At 61.9% G+C, this 20,263-nt stretch overlaps 1 protein-coding gene across 1 annotated transcript in view; it reads right to left on the bottom strand.

Moving 5' to 3' along the window:
* Positions 1–20,263, bottom strand: part of PLCG1 (phospholipase C gamma 1) — a 42,108-nt gene that overhangs the window by 10,332 nt on the left and 11,513 nt on the right. The window contains exons 3-32 of the mRNA XM_081556914.1: positions 12,699–12,851; positions 12,522–12,615; positions 12,333–12,380; positions 10,262–10,346; positions 10,086–10,169; positions 9,862–9,896; positions 9,575–9,647; positions 9,375–9,476; positions 9,150–9,268; positions 8,984–9,069; positions 8,772–8,892; positions 7,940–8,108; positions 7,715–7,837; positions 7,534–7,635; positions 7,266–7,453; positions 6,828–7,028; positions 6,622–6,741; positions 6,350–6,530; positions 5,480–5,557; positions 4,667–4,770; positions 4,390–4,486; positions 4,073–4,142; positions 3,508–3,665; positions 2,206–2,302; positions 1,873–2,097; positions 1,653–1,801; positions 774–888; positions 498–659; positions 308–396; positions 39–223 (exon numbers count right to left, since the gene is read on the bottom strand). Of these exons, the coding sequence (XP_081413040.1) occupies positions 39–223; positions 308–396; positions 498–659; positions 774–888; positions 1,653–1,801; positions 1,873–2,097; positions 2,206–2,302; positions 3,508–3,665; positions 4,073–4,142; positions 4,390–4,486; positions 4,667–4,770; positions 5,480–5,557; positions 6,350–6,530; positions 6,622–6,741; positions 6,828–7,028; positions 7,266–7,453; positions 7,534–7,635; positions 7,715–7,837; positions 7,940–8,108; positions 8,772–8,892; positions 8,984–9,069; positions 9,150–9,268; positions 9,375–9,476; positions 9,575–9,647; positions 9,862–9,896; positions 10,086–10,169; positions 10,262–10,346; positions 12,333–12,380; positions 12,522–12,615; positions 12,699–12,851 (3,613 nt within the window). The remainder of the gene's footprint in view (positions 1–38; positions 224–307; positions 397–497; positions 660–773; positions 889–1,652; positions 1,802–1,872; positions 2,098–2,205; positions 2,303–3,507; positions 3,666–4,072; positions 4,143–4,389; positions 4,487–4,666; positions 4,771–5,479; positions 5,558–6,349; positions 6,531–6,621; positions 6,742–6,827; positions 7,029–7,265; positions 7,454–7,533; positions 7,636–7,714; positions 7,838–7,939; positions 8,109–8,771; positions 8,893–8,983; positions 9,070–9,149; positions 9,269–9,374; positions 9,477–9,574; positions 9,648–9,861; positions 9,897–10,085; positions 10,170–10,261; positions 10,347–12,332; positions 12,381–12,521; positions 12,616–12,698; positions 12,852–20,263) is intronic.

The following is a 20,263-nucleotide window of genomic DNA, read 5'->3' as shown; positions in this document are numbered from 1 at the left end:
GGACCCCTCCTCCAGGCCACCTCGCCCCCACCCCTCACCTTCGATCCCGACTGTCAAAATGGTCTGCGAGATGCTCCTGGGAGATGCGGAAGTCCTCAAAGGGCTGCTGATAGCGAGCTTCGAAGGAGCCCTCTCGGGCCCGGCCATGGAACAACGGGCCCGAGGCGTCGCAGCTCCGCTCCCGCAGGGACGCGCCCCCAAAGGGGCTGAGGTCGCCGTTCTCCTGCTTCGGCAGGACACAGGGCTCATCAGCTGCCTGGCCCCAGCGCCACCCTGCCTGCCTGCCCGCCCGCCTGCCCGCGGGTACCTTGGCAGGGAACACGTCGATCTTGACGAGCAGAGAGGCCAGCTCCAGGTCCTCACTGTAGTTGTTCTTCAGAGGCACCGCTCTGTATCCTGGGGGGGGAAAGCTCGGCCCTTAGCCCAGGGGATGGCCGGCAAGCCGCCCCACCACCGAGCCAGATCGCGGGGGGCACGGTGTGGAGGAAAGGCCTCACCTGTCTTCAGACCCTTCACCGGGAAAGTAGCTTGAGCCAGGAAGTTCTGGTCACTAAACATATCCTCCTCATAGACCACGAAGCGCAGGAAGGCAAACTCAGGGTTACTGATTTGGAAGTGGAAGGGCTTGGCCGGCCACATGGGGTTCAGTCCATTGTCCACTGTGAAAGCAAGGGCAGAAGGCCTCAGGCCATTGCTGGGAGGATGAAGGCACAGATGTAGGGGGTCTGACGTGCCCGGTGGGGTGAGGAGGGGCATGGGGAGGGGAGACATACCCACAAACTCCGTCTTCTGCTTGATGCTGTCATACTCGGCTCCGGCCACCTCGATCTCCACAAAAGGACACACGATGCCTCGGCCATTCTTCGGCAGGTGCCGGGCCCCCAGCACCTGTAAGGCAGGCGAGGATGGGCCTGGGCTGGTCCTTCCGACTCACACCCAGTCCCCACTGAGCGGTGGAGGCAGTGCGCCCTCTGCTGGGCCCCCAGGACACTGCCCAGAAGTCCCCCATCGTCGGGGCCTAAGAGCAGCTGCTGCAGCACAAGTTCACTTGGAGAAGTTTTTGCTTGCATCAAAACTACCGTGTGAGTTTTTGCAATCTAACCTACGTGAAATCCACGTCTGTTTTAACACGGAAATGTTTAAATTACTTCCCCCCTGAGACAAAAAAGTAGAACTCTCTGGGAAAAAAACATGGTCACCCCCACTCTGTCCTCACTTTTCCTTCAAGACCCACACCCCCTACAACCCCCAGCACTAAGTCACCTGCATCAGAGCTGCTCCCCGGGGCCTCGAGAGGAGGGGCATGGGGGCTCACTGCTGCTCAAGCCCCCATTCTAGCAAGCGCCATAGAGCTGGTTCCTGTGGTGGGGGCACCAGCTCCCTGCCTCTTTCTGCCCACTCCTGCCAGGCAGTGGCTATCCACGGCTTGGTCTTACTGGACAGCCTAACTCCTGAGCGCCAAGAACTGGCCACACTGAGCCCAGTCCCCTGGTGCAGGCCTGAAGCCCCACACCCACCTCAGAGGACGGCTTCATCTCCCTCGACTTCCAGGACAGTCCGGCACCCCTCCCATGGCACCCCTCCCATGTCGCGTTAGCCAGCCCCCCGGCCCTGACGCCTGGAGCCAGCCCGGCACAGCGCCCCCTTCCTACCTCGATGCAGATGGCGCACGGCTCCAGCCCGCGGAGGCTGCTCTTGTCAAAGGGGTCGAAGGCCTCGTCACGCATGACGCTCGGCTGCAGCACGTAGCCACAGTGTCCGCCAGCCAGGAACAGGGCCTGGTTCATCTGCATGGGCTTGTCTGCAAGAGCGGGTTACGGTGGGCTTCAGCCCCGGTGCCTGGCGGGACCCTACCCCTGGCCGCCACCTCACCTGGGGTCTGGAAGTTGAGGGCCACAAGCTGGCTGCCACAGATCCACATGGGCAAGGGGTCGTAATTGGAGGAGTCCAGCCGCTGGCCCTTGGGGTAGATGCGGGAGAGCTGCAGGCGGTTGTACTGGAGGAACTTCTTGCCTTTGGCCTTGTTCACGTACTTCTCGGCCTTAGTCTCCGGGAAGGACGACATGTCACGGTAGCAGGCGCGTTCGGTGCCGATCTCTGGGCCCAACAGGGAGCGCGCTTAAGAGTCTGTCCGCCCAGGTGCCGCGGGGGTCGGACCCCTCCCGCCCCAGGCCGGACCCCCCCCGCCCCAGGCCGGACCCTTACTCTCTTCGTCGAAGGGGACAGGCCGGCAGTAGACAACGAGCTCCGAGAGCTCCAAGGCGATCTTCTTCCTCCGCTCCATCATCTTCCCCTCGGTGAGCTGGGGACACATGGGCCCTGAGCCAGGTGAGAGCCCCCCAGGGAGAGAAGCCCCCGGCCACCTTGGGCACGCCCACCCACACCTTCCAGACCCCGTCTGTCCTCAGCCTCACCCCAGAAACCGTCCTGAGGACACACACCCTCCCAGACTTCAGAGGCTGGGATCCTCACACCACCTGTGCCCCAGTGACACTCCAGGGCACTGGCCTGGCTGCGCCCCAGGGACGCTCTGTCCTCACTCAGCACTGGGCCTGCCTTGGGCACTGACTGCACTGGGAGCGTGGGCACAGGCCTCTGGGTCCTCAGCACCACCCCTCCAGCCCCTGGCCCTGAAGCCTTACCCCTCACTCTGCAGTTCTCCTTTCTCAACACAACCACCTACCTGCCAAGGCCAGACTTCAGCCCCAGCACATCCCTCACTAGCGCCCTGTGTGGCCCTCTGACCCATGGAGGCCCGCTTCCTTCCAGAAGCAGCTCCTGTTCTTGAGCTCGTCCTTCCCTCCGCAGCCCAGACCCCGGGATCCACCCCTTCAACCACCGGATCCTTCTGGCCTGGTCCTTCCAGGCCCTGCCCAGCTCTGAGTCCTCTGCACCCAGCCCTCTCAGCTTGGCCTGCGGGCGTCCTTTCTCCAAAGCGGCCACGGTGCGTCCCGCAGACCCTCCACCCCACCGTGCACGAGCCAGGGTGGCATCCGGCAGGATTCCCACACCCCTGCCAGCACACACTCCTCTCTCCTCCAGAAGCTGGTCCTTCCACCATCCTGCCCTGCACAGGTGGCGCCCTTGCCTTCCACCTGCCCTGAGGCCCACTGCCATCCCACCCAGCCGCACCCTCCCGCGGCCATGGCCTACTCCGACTGGCACTTTGAGCTTCTGGCCCTGCTGTCTGCTCTGCAGCCCTTGGTGTCAGACACCCCTCCTCGCTGGCCTGCTTGGCCCAGCCTCTCTTACTCAACACCCACGTCCTCGGAGGTCACGCCCTGCTCCCAACCTGTACCACCTCGTCCTAAACCCTGGGCACCTACTCTTGCTTCCAGCCCAGGACCCAGCCTCTCTCCTCGACCCTTGATACCAACTGGTCACCATGCAGAGCCACTTGGACGTCCTGGGTGTACCTCAAACTCAACACACCCTTGATGTGCCACGCCTCCCTGCCAGGTGGCTGAGGCTGCCCTGTGGCTCGGGAGGACCAGTGCAGGCTCTCACCCTGGCGTCCGCAGTCTGTGCCACCTCCCGGATCTTCTTCACCCAGTCCTGCAGCTCCTCCTGAGAGTCAGCAGCCACGTCCAGGGACGAATGTGCCGCCGAGGCCATGCTGATGGAGAAGACGAACAGCCGGTTGTTCTTGCCCTCGGGACGGACGGCTGGAGGGAGAGAGGAGAGGAGAGCTGGGGACACGGAGTTGAGCCCCCGCCCCACCCGAGGCACGGCGGAGCTCACTCCCTTCCTCTTCAGGGTGGAGGACGTGGCAGCCCGGAGACAAGCCCCTGCCCCTCTGGGCCACACGCCCCTCCCCCGATCTCTAAGCCTGTCTCAGCCAAGGACCAGCCCACCAGGACCGTGGACTTCAGCTCGCCAGCAGCATCATTCCCAGCATCTGCACAGGGCGAGCACGCAGGCCTCAGAGCCGGGGGGCGGGGGATGAGGAGTTGGGAGAGCTCAGAATGAGGGCAGCCTGTGGGGGTCCAACCGTCAGCTTCCTCCCTCCGGGCATGGAGAGCCACCAGGGACAGCCCGGCCCTGAGGGGCAGAGAAAGGGCTGGGGGCTCACCTATCTGACAAGCCGGCACGTCCAGGACCCCCCGCAGCAAGTCCCCGAGGGGGCTGTTCTCGTCCAAGTGCTGTGGGAGGCAAAGCCCACCGAGTCAGCAAGTCTGCTGTGTGCACACGAGGGGACGGCTGTGTGCATGCGAGAAATACACCCGACAGACGAACACGAGACCACAAGCGTGCGGCCCATGTTCATGACTGCGGCCTGCACGTGGTGACGGGACCACACACGGGAGCACTGTGCACGTGCAGGCACGTGGACACTGTGTGGGGGGTGGACCCAGGAATCCTCTCCCACCAACGCCACCCTGGTCTCACCTCCCTCTCGGGCTCCAGGGCCGCCGGGCTGACCATCTCCTCCACGTAGTTTGAAGGGAACCATAGCTGCTTCTTCCCACCGTAGTCACCCCGCCACCTGTGGAAGCCACAGGGTGCTGACCCCCCAGGGACCACCCCAAACTCCCGAGAGGAGGCAGCCTTGCAGGTGCATCGGGGCCCACATGGGCCTGTGCCTCCCGCACTCCCCTCGCACTCCCCTCGCATGCAGCCGGCGCCCAGGACGCCTGGCCCGCACCAGGGGCTCTCGGGGGCTCACCAGCCTCCCTCCTGCTTCTCCACGTTCTGGATAATGGCGCTCTTGGTGAACGTCAGCTCATCCTCCCGCTGTGCCTTGTAGTCGAAGAGAGCTTTGACAGCGCACTGTGGGAGAGAAGCCCTGGTCCAGTGGACAGGCTGCCCACTCCTCCTCTCCCACCCACCCACGGCTGCACGTGCACCAGCCCTCGTGACCGCCCTCCCCAGGGCCTGCGGGAGGCGCCAGGGCAAAGGGGACGGGTGAGCCAGGGCTTCTGGAGGGAAGCTCCTTTGGGTTCGGGGGGACCTCGCAAGCCCCCACCCTGGGCCCCAGGAGTCAGACCGGGAAGCTGGGATGGGAGGTGCTGAGCGCCTCCTCTGGGACTAGGATGGCTCGGGGTATGGCTGGGACCCCATCATTCCGCATCCCCAAAGTAGGGGAAGGAATCTTGTCCCAGGCTCCCTGCTGCTCAGGAAAAATGAGGAGGAAAAGGGCCCAGCTCCGCACCCCTTAGAAACAAAGCCCCAAAGAGGAAGATCTGCCTGTCTGACGAAGCTCAGTGTAGCCAGTGTGCCCCACCCCCCACCTGCTGTCACCAGGGAGGAAACGGGGGTCACCCTGGGGAGGTGTCTGGAAGGGTCAGTGCTGACCCCTGGGACAGTGGCTGGGGTCAGCCCCGGGAGAGCTGTGGTCACATACCAACCACACATACACAACACCTCTTGGGCCTCGGAAAACCACAAATACCACTTCTGCACAAAGACCGCAGGCCGCCCTGCACCCCACAGCTGGGGACCCTCCCCAGCTTCCTGAGCCTAGAGCCCAAAGCTGTACCTTGAACGTGGGCATGGGGTTTGCTTCCACGTAGAAGCCAGGGTTGCGGCCCTCATATAGCGCGCCGTAGTCAGGCTCCTGGAAACGGGACAGGACGAGCCGTGTTAACACCCAGAGGTGAAAGCAGCTGCTGGCTTCCATGTCCCCTCCTCCCCAGGCCGCCCATCCGCCCTTTCACACACCTGGTCCGCCAGGGTCCCCATCCTCAGGGGCCTAGATCACCCCTCCTCTCTCCTCACTCTTATCTTGGCCACTCAGTCCACGACTCTGAGATCACGCCACTCCTGAAGCCGCCTCCACCCCCACCTCCTCTCAGACCCCAGCCCCAGTGGGCAGCCCTCGTCCAAGCCACCTGGGCCCACTGAGGACAAGAGTCTCGAGTGGACGTTCTGTCCGGGGCCCCACTGTCCTCGCTGCGGCCGTGATCCTGACCCAGGGTCCGGGTGGCCGCCGCACCACAGCCTGCCTTCACGCTGGCTTCCCCAGCGGCTCTGCCCTCCTCAAACACACCACTGTAGCCTACGAGCCCCTGCCTTGCTCCCAGCCCAGGGTGGACCCTCTACCTGAGTGAACTCTGGGACCTCCCCACCCCACCCCCCAGCCCATAGGGACAGTTCTGCTCAAACCCGTTCCCCACCTCCTTACCCACCCAACCGTCCCCGCCTTACAGACACAAACAGAGGCCCTCCCTCCGGGACGCCTCCCTGGCTCTCCGCTGGGCTGGCTGGCCCCCTAGCAGCAGGCGGGCTGCCTCTGTCCCTTGCATCCACCCCAGAACTGCTGGGTGCTGGCCTGCCTGGCGGTGAGCCTGGCAGTTTCAGGAGGGCCAGCGGGTCTCCTATGCCCTGCCCCTCGCCCTTAGGCGCTCACAGCTGTGCCAATCTTCTCCAAAGCCTCCTCATTGATGGGGTAGCGCAGCTTCATCTTGCGGTACAGTGGGTGCTTCTCGTAGTAGCTGACGAGGTCGACAAGGCTGTCAAACTCTGAGTTACCCAGCATCACAGTCTGGCCCTCCTGTTGGACGCGGCAGTGCTTGATCTTGCCCTCAGCCCTTGACGGAGACAGAGGAGCCACATGGGGTCAGTGGGCGGGGACCAGGGGTGCCCTGCACCGCCTCCAGCCCCCCAGGGCTACCTCCTCACCGGAAGGAGATGGCATAGGAGTTGGGCTCGTTCCGTTTCCGCACCAGGAAGGCCCCGTCCCGGGGGACACGCATCAGCATGTGCTCAGCCTGCGCTCTGGTCAGGCTGGCGTGGTACCACCTGAGGACGGACAATCTAAGTCAGCCCTGAGCCGCCCCTGGGCCCTTCCCGCAACCCCAGGTCCACGCCCCCGGCCCATCCCTCACTCTTTGCTCTCATGTGCATTGGTCTGCGGGACCGGCTCTGAAAGGCGCATCTCAAATTCGTTGCAGCGCAGGGGCACCTGCTGGTAGTGCGTGATGAGGTCATAGAGGGAGTCGAAGACGAGGTTGTCCGTGAGGAAGAACTTGGGGGTGCCCGCGTCCTGCCGGGAGTGGATCCGGCAGTGCTGGACTTTGCCGTTCCGCCTGAGGGGACGGGAAGGCCATGAGCAGCAGGCGGGGCGGCACCCCACGTGCCACCCACCGGAGGGCGCCAGGTCTCCAGGAGGAGGCGCTCAAGGATGGCTCAGGTCAGGGCGGCCCTGCAGGGGCCCCACACTGACCACACGCATCTGCACGTGTACACGTGTGCCTGCGTGTGCCCGGGACCCACGGCGCCCCTGGTGGTGCCGGATCCACGTGTGCATGTGCCGGGAGGGTTACCAGAAGGACAGAGTGTAGTCGCCCACGAAGGTCTCGCTCTCGCGCACAAGGAAGGAGCCATCGGGGGCCCCGGTCTCGATGCAGTACTCGGTGAGCAGGCGCTCTGCGATGTGCCGCCCGTCCCGGCCCGCCCCGAGCTTCCCGTGGAACCACTTCTCGTTGGAGTGCAGCTCTGTGCTGCCGCTGGCCTGCAAGGTGGAGAGCGACAGCAGAGACGCTCGGTGACCCTGACCCCAGCCCGGACCCCAGCCCTGGGCCAGCCCCTCACCTCCTTGGGCTCCTCCTCGTCCTCATTGCCCTGGTCGCTGCTGGTCTCCTCCGAGTAGTAGATCTTGCTGCTGGTCAGAACGAAGTAGTGGGGGTACCACTCCTAGAAGAGACAGGTGTGGGGCCTGTGACAGTGTCCTCTGCGTGGCCGCCCCACCAGCCTAGCCCGACCCAGTGCTCACATGGTTCACAGGGTCTTCCAGGTAGAGGATGCCGTTCTTGATGGAGTTGCTGATGTCATTCTCAGAGTACATCACCGATGTAGGCACTTCCTCATAGGCACTGCCCTCAGCCAACTTCTTGTGCTGTGGGCAATAGGCCAGGACTGCCATCTCAGGCCCCCACTTCCTCCCCCAGGTCTGGACCCACCACTGAAGCAAAGGCGTGGGGCTCCCCCGCAGATCTACCTTGATAAGGATCTTCCTCTTGAGCTGGTTGGGGGAGGGGAGCCCATCGGCCGCGATGTCCACGGGCTTGGTGAGGAGTGTGTCCCCGAGCACCTTCTTGAAATACTGGGCCATGTTCCTCTGCTGGGCAATGCTGCAGTGGTCCTCGATGGACAGGATGACCGGGTACCTGCAGGGCAGGGGAACAGCGTGTAACACAGGAGACATCGTGATTCCCAGGGGTCACAGTTCAGGCCCTCCCAGAGTGAGATGTCAGGGACCTAGGCCTGAGGTCCTCTCTAGAGGGCAGCCACCCCAGAGAAGAGGTGGAACTTATGGGTGCAGCAGAAACCCAGGCCAACTGGGACTGCCGCAGACAGGCATCCCCAAAGTTGGTCCCTTCAAGGAGCTGCCCCGGCAGTGAGGAGGGACATCCTACACCCAGGTCAGGAGCGGTGATGAGCAGCCTCCAAATTTAGCTACTGGGGGCCCCTGGAGATACCCTCAATGAGGTGGGAGAGGCTAGTGACCACAGTCTGGGGAAACAATAGGAACTGCAGAGTGACACACGCGGAGCACAGACAATTCTCTGGGTTGTGATAGCAAAGGGGCTGGCAGGACAACCTCGCAGGCCCAGGGCTACAGAAGTGATCTCTGAAGATGAAGAGCTTGAGTGTGTTCCACAGGCTGAGGACCAGGGCCCATGGAGCAGGCAGGCAGGCCAAGGGTGCAGGAAGTGAGCAGCTCGGGCAGCAAGGGCTCTAGCAGCTGGCAGGAGGTGGAAGGCAGGGCCAGGGGCTGGGGGGCTTTCACAGGGACCCAGGAGAGGTGGAGCTGAGCCCCGGCCACTCACTCTGAGGCCACAAAGGCGTGCTCCTTGATGGTGTGCAGGACGTCTGAGAACTTGATCTTGGTGGTCAGAGTGTGTCCGTGGTAAATGACCGGCATCCCGTCCGGGCCGTCCCAGCAGTCCACTGGGGAGCAAGGCGACAACAGTCAAGCGGGCAGCCTCCACCCCCCATCTCCCCACCCGCCCCGGCCCCACTGCCCCAGGCCCCCACGCACACTCGATGCAGCGGCAGCCCATCCGCAGGCAGCGAGCGTAGGCTTCCAGGGAGGACTCGCTGGAGAACTGGTCCCCGGTCAGGTACCTGGACAGGGAGGCGGGGGGTGGGGTGTCAGGCAAGCCCCACCTCCCGAGGTCGAGCCAGGGGCCCAGGGCACCACTCACGTGTTGTGTGAAGAAGAGATCCAGTAGTGGGACAGGGGGTTGTTCATGGTGTCGGGGCACACCGCATCCAGCTGCGAGTTCCATATGCTGTTCTCTTTGGAGAACAGGAAGGTGACAAACTGCCCGGGAACAAAGGCAGAGAGAAGAGAAGATGAGTCCCTGCCCTGCACCACAGCACCAGCTGGCACAGGAAGGGGGTCAGTCAAGGCGGGGGGCACGGCAGACCTCGTCCAGGAAGAAGTAAGGCTCCTCGATCTCTCGCAAGGGGTCTCGGAGGAAGCTGAGCATGAACTCCTGCACCTGGAGCCGGTCCACCGCCCACAGCTCCTGGTGGGGTAGGGGATGGGGGCACGTGAGAAGCCTCCAGCCGCTGGTGAGCCCAGACCCCCAGCCGGCACCCCGGCCCAAGCCCAGCCCAGTCCTACCCCCTGGTACTCGAGGAGGAACTGCTGGAACTCAGGAAGGGATACCCGGCACAGCTCCGGCCGCTCCCCCGCCCTGCAGGACAGAAGGGAAGTGCCTGGCGGCCAGCTGGCTCGCATGGACCACGGACAATGGGGGGCCTTTCGGAAGGTGGTGCCCAGCTCCTGGGCAGGTCCAGGAGGGCCCCCCACCCCCACTCTCCTCGGTCTCCCTCCGGCCCAGGGCATCAACCAAGGGAGGGACGGGGGGGGGTCTGGGGAGAAGCCCACCTCCCCACTTCAGACCAAACCTCAGGGCGCTGGCTTCCAGGAAGGGAAGGTCCATCTGCAGGAGATAGAACCGGGTCAGCATGAGAACCCGGGGAGACCCCTTCGGGAAGAAAGGCTGGGGCAACACAAAGGGACAGGCCTCACAGAGAGAAGCACCGGAGGCCTGGCACCCTGGAACCCCCAAGCAGGGCAGCAGGGCCAAGGCGAGCGGGGCGGGGGAGCGGGGCGGGGGGGGCTCACGCACCGTCTTCTGGGCGCTGTACATGAGGCTGCGGTACAGCTGCGCGAACTGCCCATAGGTGATGTCACTGGTGCGCTGCTCCAGGTCCTAGAGACAGAGCGGGACCGTCAGTCAGGGCCCACCAGAGCGGGGGGCGGCCACGCTCCCTGCCCGCCTGCAGCCAGCCTGCAGGCCCTCACCGTCAGCCGCTCCCGGAGGAAGCGCATGTTGGGGACCCGGTAGTTGACCTGGGACAGCATGTTCTTCAGGTCCTTGGCTGATATCCTGAGGAGACAGGGACACCGCCAGCGGTCTCAGCCCCACCTCTCACGACCTCTACCCGTGGGCTGAGTCCACCTGGGGCTGGGCAGGTAAACACCACCTCTGGGACCTGCAGCCCTGACAGTGAGGCTGGCTCAGAGCCAGGGGTGACCAAGGGAAGTCCCTTCCTCTCTTGGGGCCTCAGTCTCCTCAGCTGAGCAAAGGAAAGCCTACGTTTCTGGGGATGGGGTGGCAGGGCTCGGCCAAGCGAGCCAGGAACGGGGCGAGGGCAGCCCATCTTCACGCCACCCTTCCCACCAGCGCTGCTCAGGCCTGCAGGGCCGGCCCCTCGGCGCTCAGGCAGAGGGAGGCAGCCCTTGCTGTGGCTCCCCGGGGCTCCTTCGGCCTCACTCTCAAACCCTGGTGCCCTCACGGGCAGGCAGCTAGCAGGACTCCCCGCCCACTGCCCGGGGAGTTGCGGCCTCCTCAGGGAGAGGAAAGACCCGTCTCAGCCAAGCACCGGCGCTGGTGACAAGGCATGGTCCCAGGGTCTCACAGAAGTGCCCTGCCTTCCAAGGCGCCCTGCCTAAGAATGGGGCAGAGGACCATGCTCGGCCAGGCAACAGGAAGAAAAAGATGGGGACAGGGAGGCCTTCTCTCCTGGGAGGGGGCGACATGGAAAGGAAGACGGGCACGTCTCCTCCCGCCCTGGCCGTCCTGCCAGGAGGGATCCGGCAGGACCCTCCCGGGGTGGGTTAGGAAATCTGCCTCACCCAGCCTTCCTTCTGTGGGGTCCCTGCCATCAGCATCACACGCAGGTTGAAACTACTCCCTCCAAAACACCCGTCTGCCCTGCTTCCTCTCCAGCGGCTGTCCCTTCTCTGCTCCTCCTCACAGCACTGCTTTGAGGGAGCCACCCAGGCTCCTCTCGCTCCCGGGACCCCGCGTGTCCACTCGTCCACCATCAGCCTCGAGGTCACTGACACCTCTCGGGCGTCCCCACGTGACAGGCGTGGCACAGCTGACCAGCCCCTCCTCTCTGGGTTTCCAGAGCTCTGCCTCCTCTGGTTTTCCTCTTTCCTTGGCTCCTCACCGCCCCAGGCCCCAGTGGACAAGCAGCTCAGGCCTGGGACCGGCCACCAGCCCTCTTCCCTTTCCTTGCTGTGTTTACCTGCAGGAGCCTCCAGTCTCCCAAACGCCCTACGTGCTGTGCTGCTCAGGTCCCATCTCTGGCCAGCGTCTTTCCTGAGCTCGTTCTACCCACCTGCCTGCTCAACATCTCTACCCTACCATCTACGGGCATCACAGGACTCACCCCCTCGAATGCATCCCTCTCATAGTCTTCCCTATCTCAGTCAATGGCAACCCCGCCTTTCTAGATGCTCAGACCAAAAAGCTTAATATAAACCTCAACTCTCCTTCATGCTCCAGAACTGATGTGTTAGCAAATCCTGTTGAGCTCTAGCTTCAGAATATAGCCTCGCCGAAATCCGACCCCTTCCTAACACCCCATCCTGACCTAGCCCTGTCGTCTTCACTGGGAGCATCGGAGCCGCTTCCTAATAAGCGAGCTTTCCAGCCGCCTGCCGCCCTGTGCAACCAACCTCAGGTCAAGTCACACTTTTCAAAACCTTCCATGGTGCCCGCCTCTCCCCCAGTCGGTGGGCCTCACCACCCATGGCCTGGCCTTTGTCCCACACCCGCTGGCTATCATACCACAGCCTCAAAGCCGTGAGCTCCAAGGCACCCCCCAAACACACTATAGCACACCCAGAGCTGGTTCTGCACACCTGCCTCTGTCCACGGCGGTGGTGCACATGGCTTATCGTCGCCAGCCTCCCCATCAGCTGGCACAGGCCCTCGGACAGCTGACTGCAGGAAGTGCCTATACCAGACGGCCTGCCCACCCCTGGCCATGCGTGAGGCAGGTCCTCCGGTTCTCGAAGTGGGGCCACTGTTCTGGTCGCCCTAACCCACCCTGCCGGGATAGGGCCCCAGCTCAGCACCCACCGGTCCTCACGGTTCCGGTCCACTGAGTAGAACTGCTTCCGCAGCCACCTGGGGGGAGAGGAGCCTGAAGTGAGGCCAGGTCTGGGGAGGAGACTGGCAGGCAGGCTCGGGCACAGGGGCCTGCGAGTCCCTGCCCTGCTCCCGAGGGCCCGACGCCCCGACCTCACCCCGTCAGGAGGGGGTTCTCACCTCTCAATCTGCAGGGGTGTGGCCGCCTGCAACGTGTCCTCCATCAGCCAAGTCAAGCCCTTGATCCACATGTTCACTTCGTCCTCAGACGTGGCTGTGAGCAGGGGGTAAAGAGCTAAGCCTGGGGCTGGGCTGCGCCCCCCAGCCTCTCACCTCCTCCAGCCCCCTCAGCTCCACCTTGGAGACTCAGGGTCTTCAGGCGGAATTCCATTCCGTACAGGATGACGAAGCAGTGTGACTGGTCCGGTCGAAAAGCAGGATCCTCTTGGTAGCGATCGAAGTCGCGTGAGGTCTTCCCTGGGCGGATCTCCTTGATTTCTCGAATGTCAACTAGGAGGGCAGGGAAGAGGCCAAGGTCAGGCTCAGGCGTCCCAAGGTGAGCACGGCTGCCTGGGCTCCCCGCTCGTTCCCACACTCTCTTCAGAGAGGACCACGGAAAGAGACCGCCCCTCGGGGGCAGAGTCAAGACCACTCAGGCCCACTGCGGGAGGGAAGAGAGCTGCGCTGAATCTACGGGCAGAGCTCTGCTAAAAGCTGGGGGTCTGGGGGAACAGGAAGCTCTGTGCTGCACACGCTCCCTCCCTGACAACACAGGCGGGTCACTATGACCTGAAGAAAGCCAGACTCGAGAAAGAGAAATGGGGACCCATGGCCGAAAGTCTGTGAGGACCATTTCCTTACACAAAAGTGCCCCAACTGAACTGTGAAGTCCCAAGGTTCGGGCTGGGGAGGGGCAGGCCCAAATGGGTCTTAGAGTCCAAGGGAGGGAGCAGGCACTGGGCCAGCAGACCTGGTGCAGCCCCAATGACCCACTCCCTAAACATCCCCAAGCAAGTCCCAGCAAGAGCAGGGCTGCCCACGGACGGCTCCCACCCTGGCCGCCCAGCTCAGACCGGAGAAGCACCAGGTCGGAGCGGCAGACAAACTGCCTCAGCCACTAGCTCGGACCACGCCAAGTGACTCATTTAACTTCTCTCCATCTGGGTTTTACCATCTCTAGAGCAAAGAGCTTGACTGAATTCCTCCAGAAGAAACCTGCATGGACTCAGGGGTGGGCCTGCCAGGACTAGACTCCCAGCTCCAGCTCACCTTAGCTGTGTGACCTCGGCAGAGGGACAACCACTCTGACCCCACTGTGTCCCCCTGTGAAGGCAGGTGACAGACAGGCACTGGGAGGAGTTGCTGAGCTCTGAAGTCCAACAGCCTGGAGCGCCCCGCCCTGTAGGTGGCATGTGGTGGGCGCTCACTCAAGCCTCCCTCCAGCTCCCTGATGGGTCTTGGGGGTCTGCGGCTGGAGCAGATGCACAGGCTGTGGCCTCAGGCCTGGAGAGGGCATAGCTGCACAGTCCCCAGGCTGGGACCCTACACGGAGGACAGACTTTCCAAGCCAGGTGAAGACCCAGATTCAGGGAGGTCAAAAGAGGGCAGCCTGGCGTAGCCGCCAGAAACGACTGAGCGCTCCCTTGGCTCTGGAACCTCTTCAGATGCTCTCGACCCAGACTGGCCCGGAAGACCTGGAGACAGGAGCGGTGCCAGTACGCTGCCAGGCCCACCTCCCCCATGAGCCCTCTTGGCCCAAGCACACACCACCCTGGCTGGAATGTTCTGAGAGGCCCAGTACCTCTAGCCACAGCCGTGCCCCATCTATCCACCTCACCTCAGACAGTGGCATCACTTCTGGCCCCATGCCCAGCCCCCTGCCAAAGCACTGCTGGTCCTACCTGGGCCCTACTCCATGCCCTCAGCAACCCATTGGGCCTGGTCCTCCAGCTGGAAGCCCCTGCTTTCCTGCCGGCCTTCCAGTTCTCACCACTCAGCCATCCTTCTCAAGCCCCCGAATCTGTGTAAGACATTGTTCTGATCCTCCCAAGGTGGCTCACGAGGGAGAACCCACTCCTTTGGCCTTCAGGGGCTTTGTGATGGGGTTCAGTGCCCTACCGCTTGCCCATCTTCTCTGCTCCATCCCAACCCAGATGGACTGAGGCCAAGAACGGTCGTGTTTCCTGTCCATCACTTCACCTTGGTCCCCAGCCAGGGACGGACTACCTCCCAGACTCCATTCTCTGCCACCGGAGATCCAACCTGGAAACACCCCCTGCAGTAACCGCTAAGGGCGCTTGTGTGTGCTCTTCACCTCTCCCAGGGCAGGCAAGGCCACCCAGAGCTGAATGACTGAACAAACAAGGGGAAGAGCAGGCACCCAACGGGGGGAGGGGCAGCAGAACACGAGAGTGGAGTTCTTAAAAGGAAGAGTTATGCTCAGGTGAAAACAGAGGGGGCAGGGAGGGAGACTGGGTCACAGAGGCCCAGCCTGAGGAGACAGGGTTCCCAGGATGGGAGGAACAGCTGAACACGGGAAATGCCCAGATCAGAAACTACAGAATAACCACAAAGCCTGCCCTTTGAAACAGAACCCGGCGTGCCTTTCCGGTGCAGGGCTGCTGTCACGCCCTCCCACACTTCACACAGGCACACAACCGCACACACACAATGCACACAAGCCAACAGGGCCTCATTGCCCACAGCCTGGGTCCTTCTGCACAGCTGCCCACCAGTCGCTAGAGGCAGTTAGTCTACAACGTAGCTACCGCCCAGCGAGCAACGACAGAGTCGGTCCGAAACCTGCAGCCGGGCCGCCGCGGTGCCCCAACACGGGCACACGACATGCTGCCAGCGGGTCCTGGGTGACCCTGTGGCCTGCCCTGTGCTCCAGGATACATCCACTGTGACAGACTGGCAGCAGAGGAGGCTCCCGCCCGAGACGGGACCAGGCAGGCAGAGAGCAGCCCCAGGCCAGGTACCCGAGTCTTCCAGGCTCCTGCTGCCCACACCCGGCCCCGTGCACTTTCCCTCACTGGAGCTGTCGGCCTGAGCTCGATGCCCTTCAAGTCCATCAAGCCAACCACAGGCTGGAAGGATGAGACACTGGGGGAGAGGCTCTACCAGGTTCCTAAAAGCTGCATCCTGTGTGACCTCCGGCCTCACCCCCCACCCCCACCCTCCGCCTCACCCCTGCCCTCTGCCTCCCAAAATAAATACAGCAGGGTCCTCTTCCTGAGAGCCAGGGACGGCCATCAAGCCTGGAGGGTGGGGGGGTGGTGTGTGGACTCCCTGGGACATGCATGGCCTCTGCCCTAGTTTCAGGGAGGGGATGTGAGCCCCCCCAACACAGTTTGGATAAGACCTGAAGTAGGACAGGACGGCAGGAAGAGAGATGCTCCCAGGACTTGGGAGCTGGGGGAAGGGAGGGCAGGTTGGAGGGGCAGGAGACCCAGCAGCCAGCGCTCATCCCCTCACACAACCTTGGAGAACAACATTCAAGGACGTGGGGAGAAGAGAGGCCAGTGGTGCCAGGAGGTCCTGGCCAGGCTGGAGATGGGGACTCTCTCTGAGGACAAGGGCAGGCTCCCACCCCCAGGGCCTGAAGCCAGGCTGGGCTCGCACCCGGCAGGAGGGACGAAGGCCCACCCCCGAGAGGGGCCTGGAGGTTCACCGGCACAACCCAGCCACCTCAGCCCGTCAGAAGCCATGGCGAGCTCACTCCTCTGGGGACCAGGTGTCCGAGGCCCACGCAGAGGCTCCCAGGCTTCAGGAACAGCGTGGGCCTCACCATTCCAAGCACGGCCGTGGTAGACAGTGACAAGATTAGCTGCCTGGGCAGGGAGGGGGGCTCAGTCCCTGGCATTTAACTGCCCACAAACTCTCATGAAGAAATAAGACCAGCCCTCCTCAAGAGGCTCTGGGCTAATAATGGGGGACCACCCGTGCCTGGGCCAAGGACTGGCCTCACATGCCAGGCCTGAGGGCTGAGGACCCCCTCACAGGTCAGGCCACCTCCCTCGACTCCTTCAGCGAGCCTGCCCTGACCACCCCTCTCTGAAGGCTGCCCTGGCCCAGCAGAGGAGAACCATACAGAGCTTGTGTTCAAGCTGTGTGGCCCTGGGCAGTCCAATGCTCTTCTGGCCTTGGTTTCCTCATCGGTAAACTGGGGATTCCTCCCACCTCACAAGGTTGCACCAGGGCCCTGCCAGGAGCCACCCATCCTGGGAAGCCTGACGCCCCACTCCTGTGCGCCTAGGGTCACCGACATGGGGCCTACGTGAGCCAGCAGCAGGGGAGACAATGGTGGCCACTGCCAGCGCTTTCCTGCGGGCAAACCCGAACCTGGGCAGGGTGAAGCTGCCCCACCACGGCCTGGGCCCAAGGAACAGAATCTAACAGCCATTTCCCCAGCTCCGAATGTGGTCTCACAGGGATGGGGCACCATGAGGGAAGACTGGGGCTCTTGGAGCCTCCGAGTTCACATCCGGGCACATGTTCTAAGCCAGAGAATGCTTACCTGGCCCACTGCAGCCACAGCCCCCCACCCCCACCGTGCCTATGGTGAGGGACCAGAACAGGACACTAACAGGTCTGAAATCACAAAGGCCAAGTTTCAAATCCTGTTTCCAAGCATACAGCTCGGGCCTCGAGCAAGTCTGTTTCTGCTTGGGTGGCCTGGGGATAAACTGAAGGCCTCGGTGAGGGGTGGGCCTGCTGTACACCCTTCACATGCAGACGAGAACTACACAAACAGGAAGATGAGTTTGCTAGAAAGGGACATGAGGACATACTGAAAACTAAACCCCCAAACGATGAAGATCTGGTCAAGAAAACCACCACCACAAAACAAAAACGGAAATTTCTGGACATGAAAGATGCATTCGCTGAAATATTTCTCTTAAGAGCATTTCCCCTTTAAAAAGTACAAAGTAAATTGGTAGAAACTGCAAAAGTAACTGTATGAAAATGCACGTAGGACTTCCCTGGTGGTCCAGTGGTTAAGAAGTCGCCTGCTAATGCAGGGACACTGGTTCAATCACTGGTCTGGGAAGATACAGCATGGAGCAACCGGCCCGCGTGCTCTGCACCTGGAGAAACCGCTGCTCATCACAACTAGAGAAAGCCCGAGCCTCAATAAAGACCCAACACAATAAAGACCCACAAATGAATAAATAATACCAAGTTTTAAAAAACGCATGTGAATTTATTTTACAACTTAAAATAACAAAGTCATGATAAATATGAAAGGTTTTGTTTTTTTTTAATCTAGAAAACTTGACAGAGGTGAACATTACTGGGACAGGTCCCTTCCCGTGGGATTGGCACTGCCCCTGCCTGTGGGATGTGGATGCTCAGCCCCACAGAGCACCTGAGGAAGGTGCGCAAGGCCCAGCAGCACCCCTCAAAAGCGCCCAGGTCTGGTCAAGGTCACGAGACCCAGGGTCCCCCATCCCACCTCAGCTCCGAGCACGTGCCAGGCCCACCTTTTCACCTAAGTTTCCATCATGCCTGGTCCAGCGGCACACTTGGTGCTCCCCATTCTGGTCACACTGTCTGGTGCCTCCCTGGTGTCAAGGTCACTGATCTGTGAGTTCCACAAGGGAAAAAACCACACTTGCGTATTCCCAAGTCTCTGGGGAGGCCTCAAAATGCTGACCGAGTGCTTAGAATGGGAATGAACAAGAGAGTTAAGATGCCAGAGCTAATTATCTAAGAGGCCAGAGGTGCTCAAAGATGGTATCAGGGATGACTTCCTGGAAGAGGTGATGCAGTGGGGTAATAAAAGCTGAGGCGCTACAACAAATATGCAAGTGCAGTGGTCAGTGAGGTGACCACGCAGAGAGGAGAAAGAAGAACAGCCACAGTGGGGGTAGGACACTCCCCCTGGGGGCCAGAGCAATCTGCAAACACTGGGAGGTTCCTGTACAAAGGTTCCTGCGGTGGGAACCCTGGGAAGCTAATGGTGCTTTGGGGAAAACAAGAGAGAACAGGCAGGGCTCCCTGAGCACCATGCCCAGCTTGGTTCTATGCCAAGGCCACCAGGAGATTGAAAAGAGGGGGTCCCAGGTGCCAGGAGAGTCACACAGATCTTCCCAGAAATGACTTGTCATCACTCACGCCTTCTCCACATACACGGCCGGGTTGTTCCCAGCCCCTGCCCCCCAAGTCAGCCGCCTCCTGCACCCCCCTCCAAAGAGCAACACACGGGGGCCCAGGGGGTGCAAATGGAGTTGAGCTCTGCTCCCCAGAGGAAGAAAGGAAAGCGCCCTGCAAGCTAGCCGATTCCCAGCTCAGCACCTCTGCTGCCCACCCCAGGGAGCCAGTGGCAGAGGGGCTCTGCACCCCAGGGCGCCTGGACCAGCCATCCGTGTACAGCTCTGACAGAGCTTCACGCACGGCTCAGGAGAAGGACCGAGGTGGCCAAAGACAAGACAATCTGGGCGCAGGCGGGACAGGAATCTGCTGGGCCTGGGATGGCCAGCAGTTTTCACGCCAGTGGCCTGCTGCCCGAGGACCAGGGGTGAGGGTCCACGCCCTGCCCCCGACCCCACCCCCACTTTTCCAGCAGAAGTCAGGAGTAGCTCCCAAGGAGAAAGGTGAGAGCCGAGGGCTGGGTAGCTCTCAGCCTCTACTTTACAGAGGACGAGGATCCAGACTCGGAGACCCAGGGTCATAGGTCAGGCAGCAAAGGGAAGGTGAGGCTGGGCTTTATGCCCTTTCCTTTCTGGTAGAGCAGCACCTTCAGACCAGACAGCGGGGGAGAGAGGACTAGACCCTCCCAGGACACAGCAGGGAAGCCCCAGCGGAACCCTGCAGTGCAAGGTCCACCCCAGGCAGGGCTCGGCATCTGCTCCTGGCAGGGTTTTGTCCATTACCTTTCCCCAGACACTTGACAGAGAAGAGCAAGAAAAGACCATTCAGACGGCTGGATGGGGGGGTCTGTGGACCCTCCTACATGGGACTCTGCACCCCTCCAAACTAACTGCTTCAGTCACGGATGTAAAGGATCCTTGCCAGTTTGTGAATCGCCTGGAGTCTAGATTCTCAGTCAATCTCCTCTTTGGAGCAATGAGGAAACGGGAGGCTCCCAGGGGGCTTGTCACAGTCACCTGGCAGTTCACGGTAGAATGGGGACCCTCTACCCAGCACCAGCCACCCCTGACACTGGGATCGCAGAGGAGAAGCAGGGCTGCCCCAGCAAGCCCTCACACCGTCCAGGCGGGCAGCCCTCCTCCCTAGGATGCGAGATGAATCCCATTCATCTCAGAGGTGGGAACAGCATGCCCGGCTCCAAAGGAAGGAAGGGAAAGGGGCCCCACCCAGGGAACTCAAAGCCAGGAGAGCGATGAGCAGCTATCTACTGGGCTTATTCTCTCATTCCATCACCCAGATCAAACATGCACCAAACCTCCACCAACTCCAGGTCAGGTCCCAGGGTGGGTCCTGGGTAAACAGAGATCAATAAGGCACTGGAGTTCCTGCCCCTGAGAAAGTCAGAAAGCCCCTGCCCAGTGGAGGAAACAGATGGGAAAGCAGATAAGTAGGAGGGCCCACAAAGGGTAGAACAGGGAGGTGTTGGTGGTGCCAGGAGCCAGAGAAAGTGAGCAGCTGGACTCAGCAGTCTCGGACCACTCTGTCCACAGAAGGCAGGTCAGGAGGACCGGCCTGCCCAGGTTGGCCAGCGTAGGATCACAAAAGTTAAGGCATCGAATGTTTGGGGAAAAGGACATTCAGAGCCTGGTGGATGAAAGCGGAGGGAAGGTTGGCCTCCATCAGCCAGCAATGTCACAGTGGGGCAAATGCAGCAGGGGCTTGCCTCAACTTCTCTGCCCAGGCCCACAGGACTCCCCAGGCAGCCCCTTGCATGCTGCCCAAGTTCTTTCTAGATGGCCTGTGTCTGCCAGGCCCCCAGCTACAGG

This window comes from Giraffa tippelskirchi, chromosome 13 (assembly GCF_054371585.1).
Source record: "Giraffa tippelskirchi isolate mGirTip1 chromosome 13, T2T-mGirTip1v1.2.pri, whole genome shotgun sequence".
In the NCBI taxonomy this organism is placed as follows: domain Eukaryota; kingdom Metazoa; phylum Chordata; class Mammalia; order Artiodactyla; family Giraffidae; genus Giraffa; species Giraffa tippelskirchi.
The sequence above is the reverse complement of the archived record's forward strand: the minus strand, read 5'-3'. Positions and strand labels throughout refer to the sequence as shown.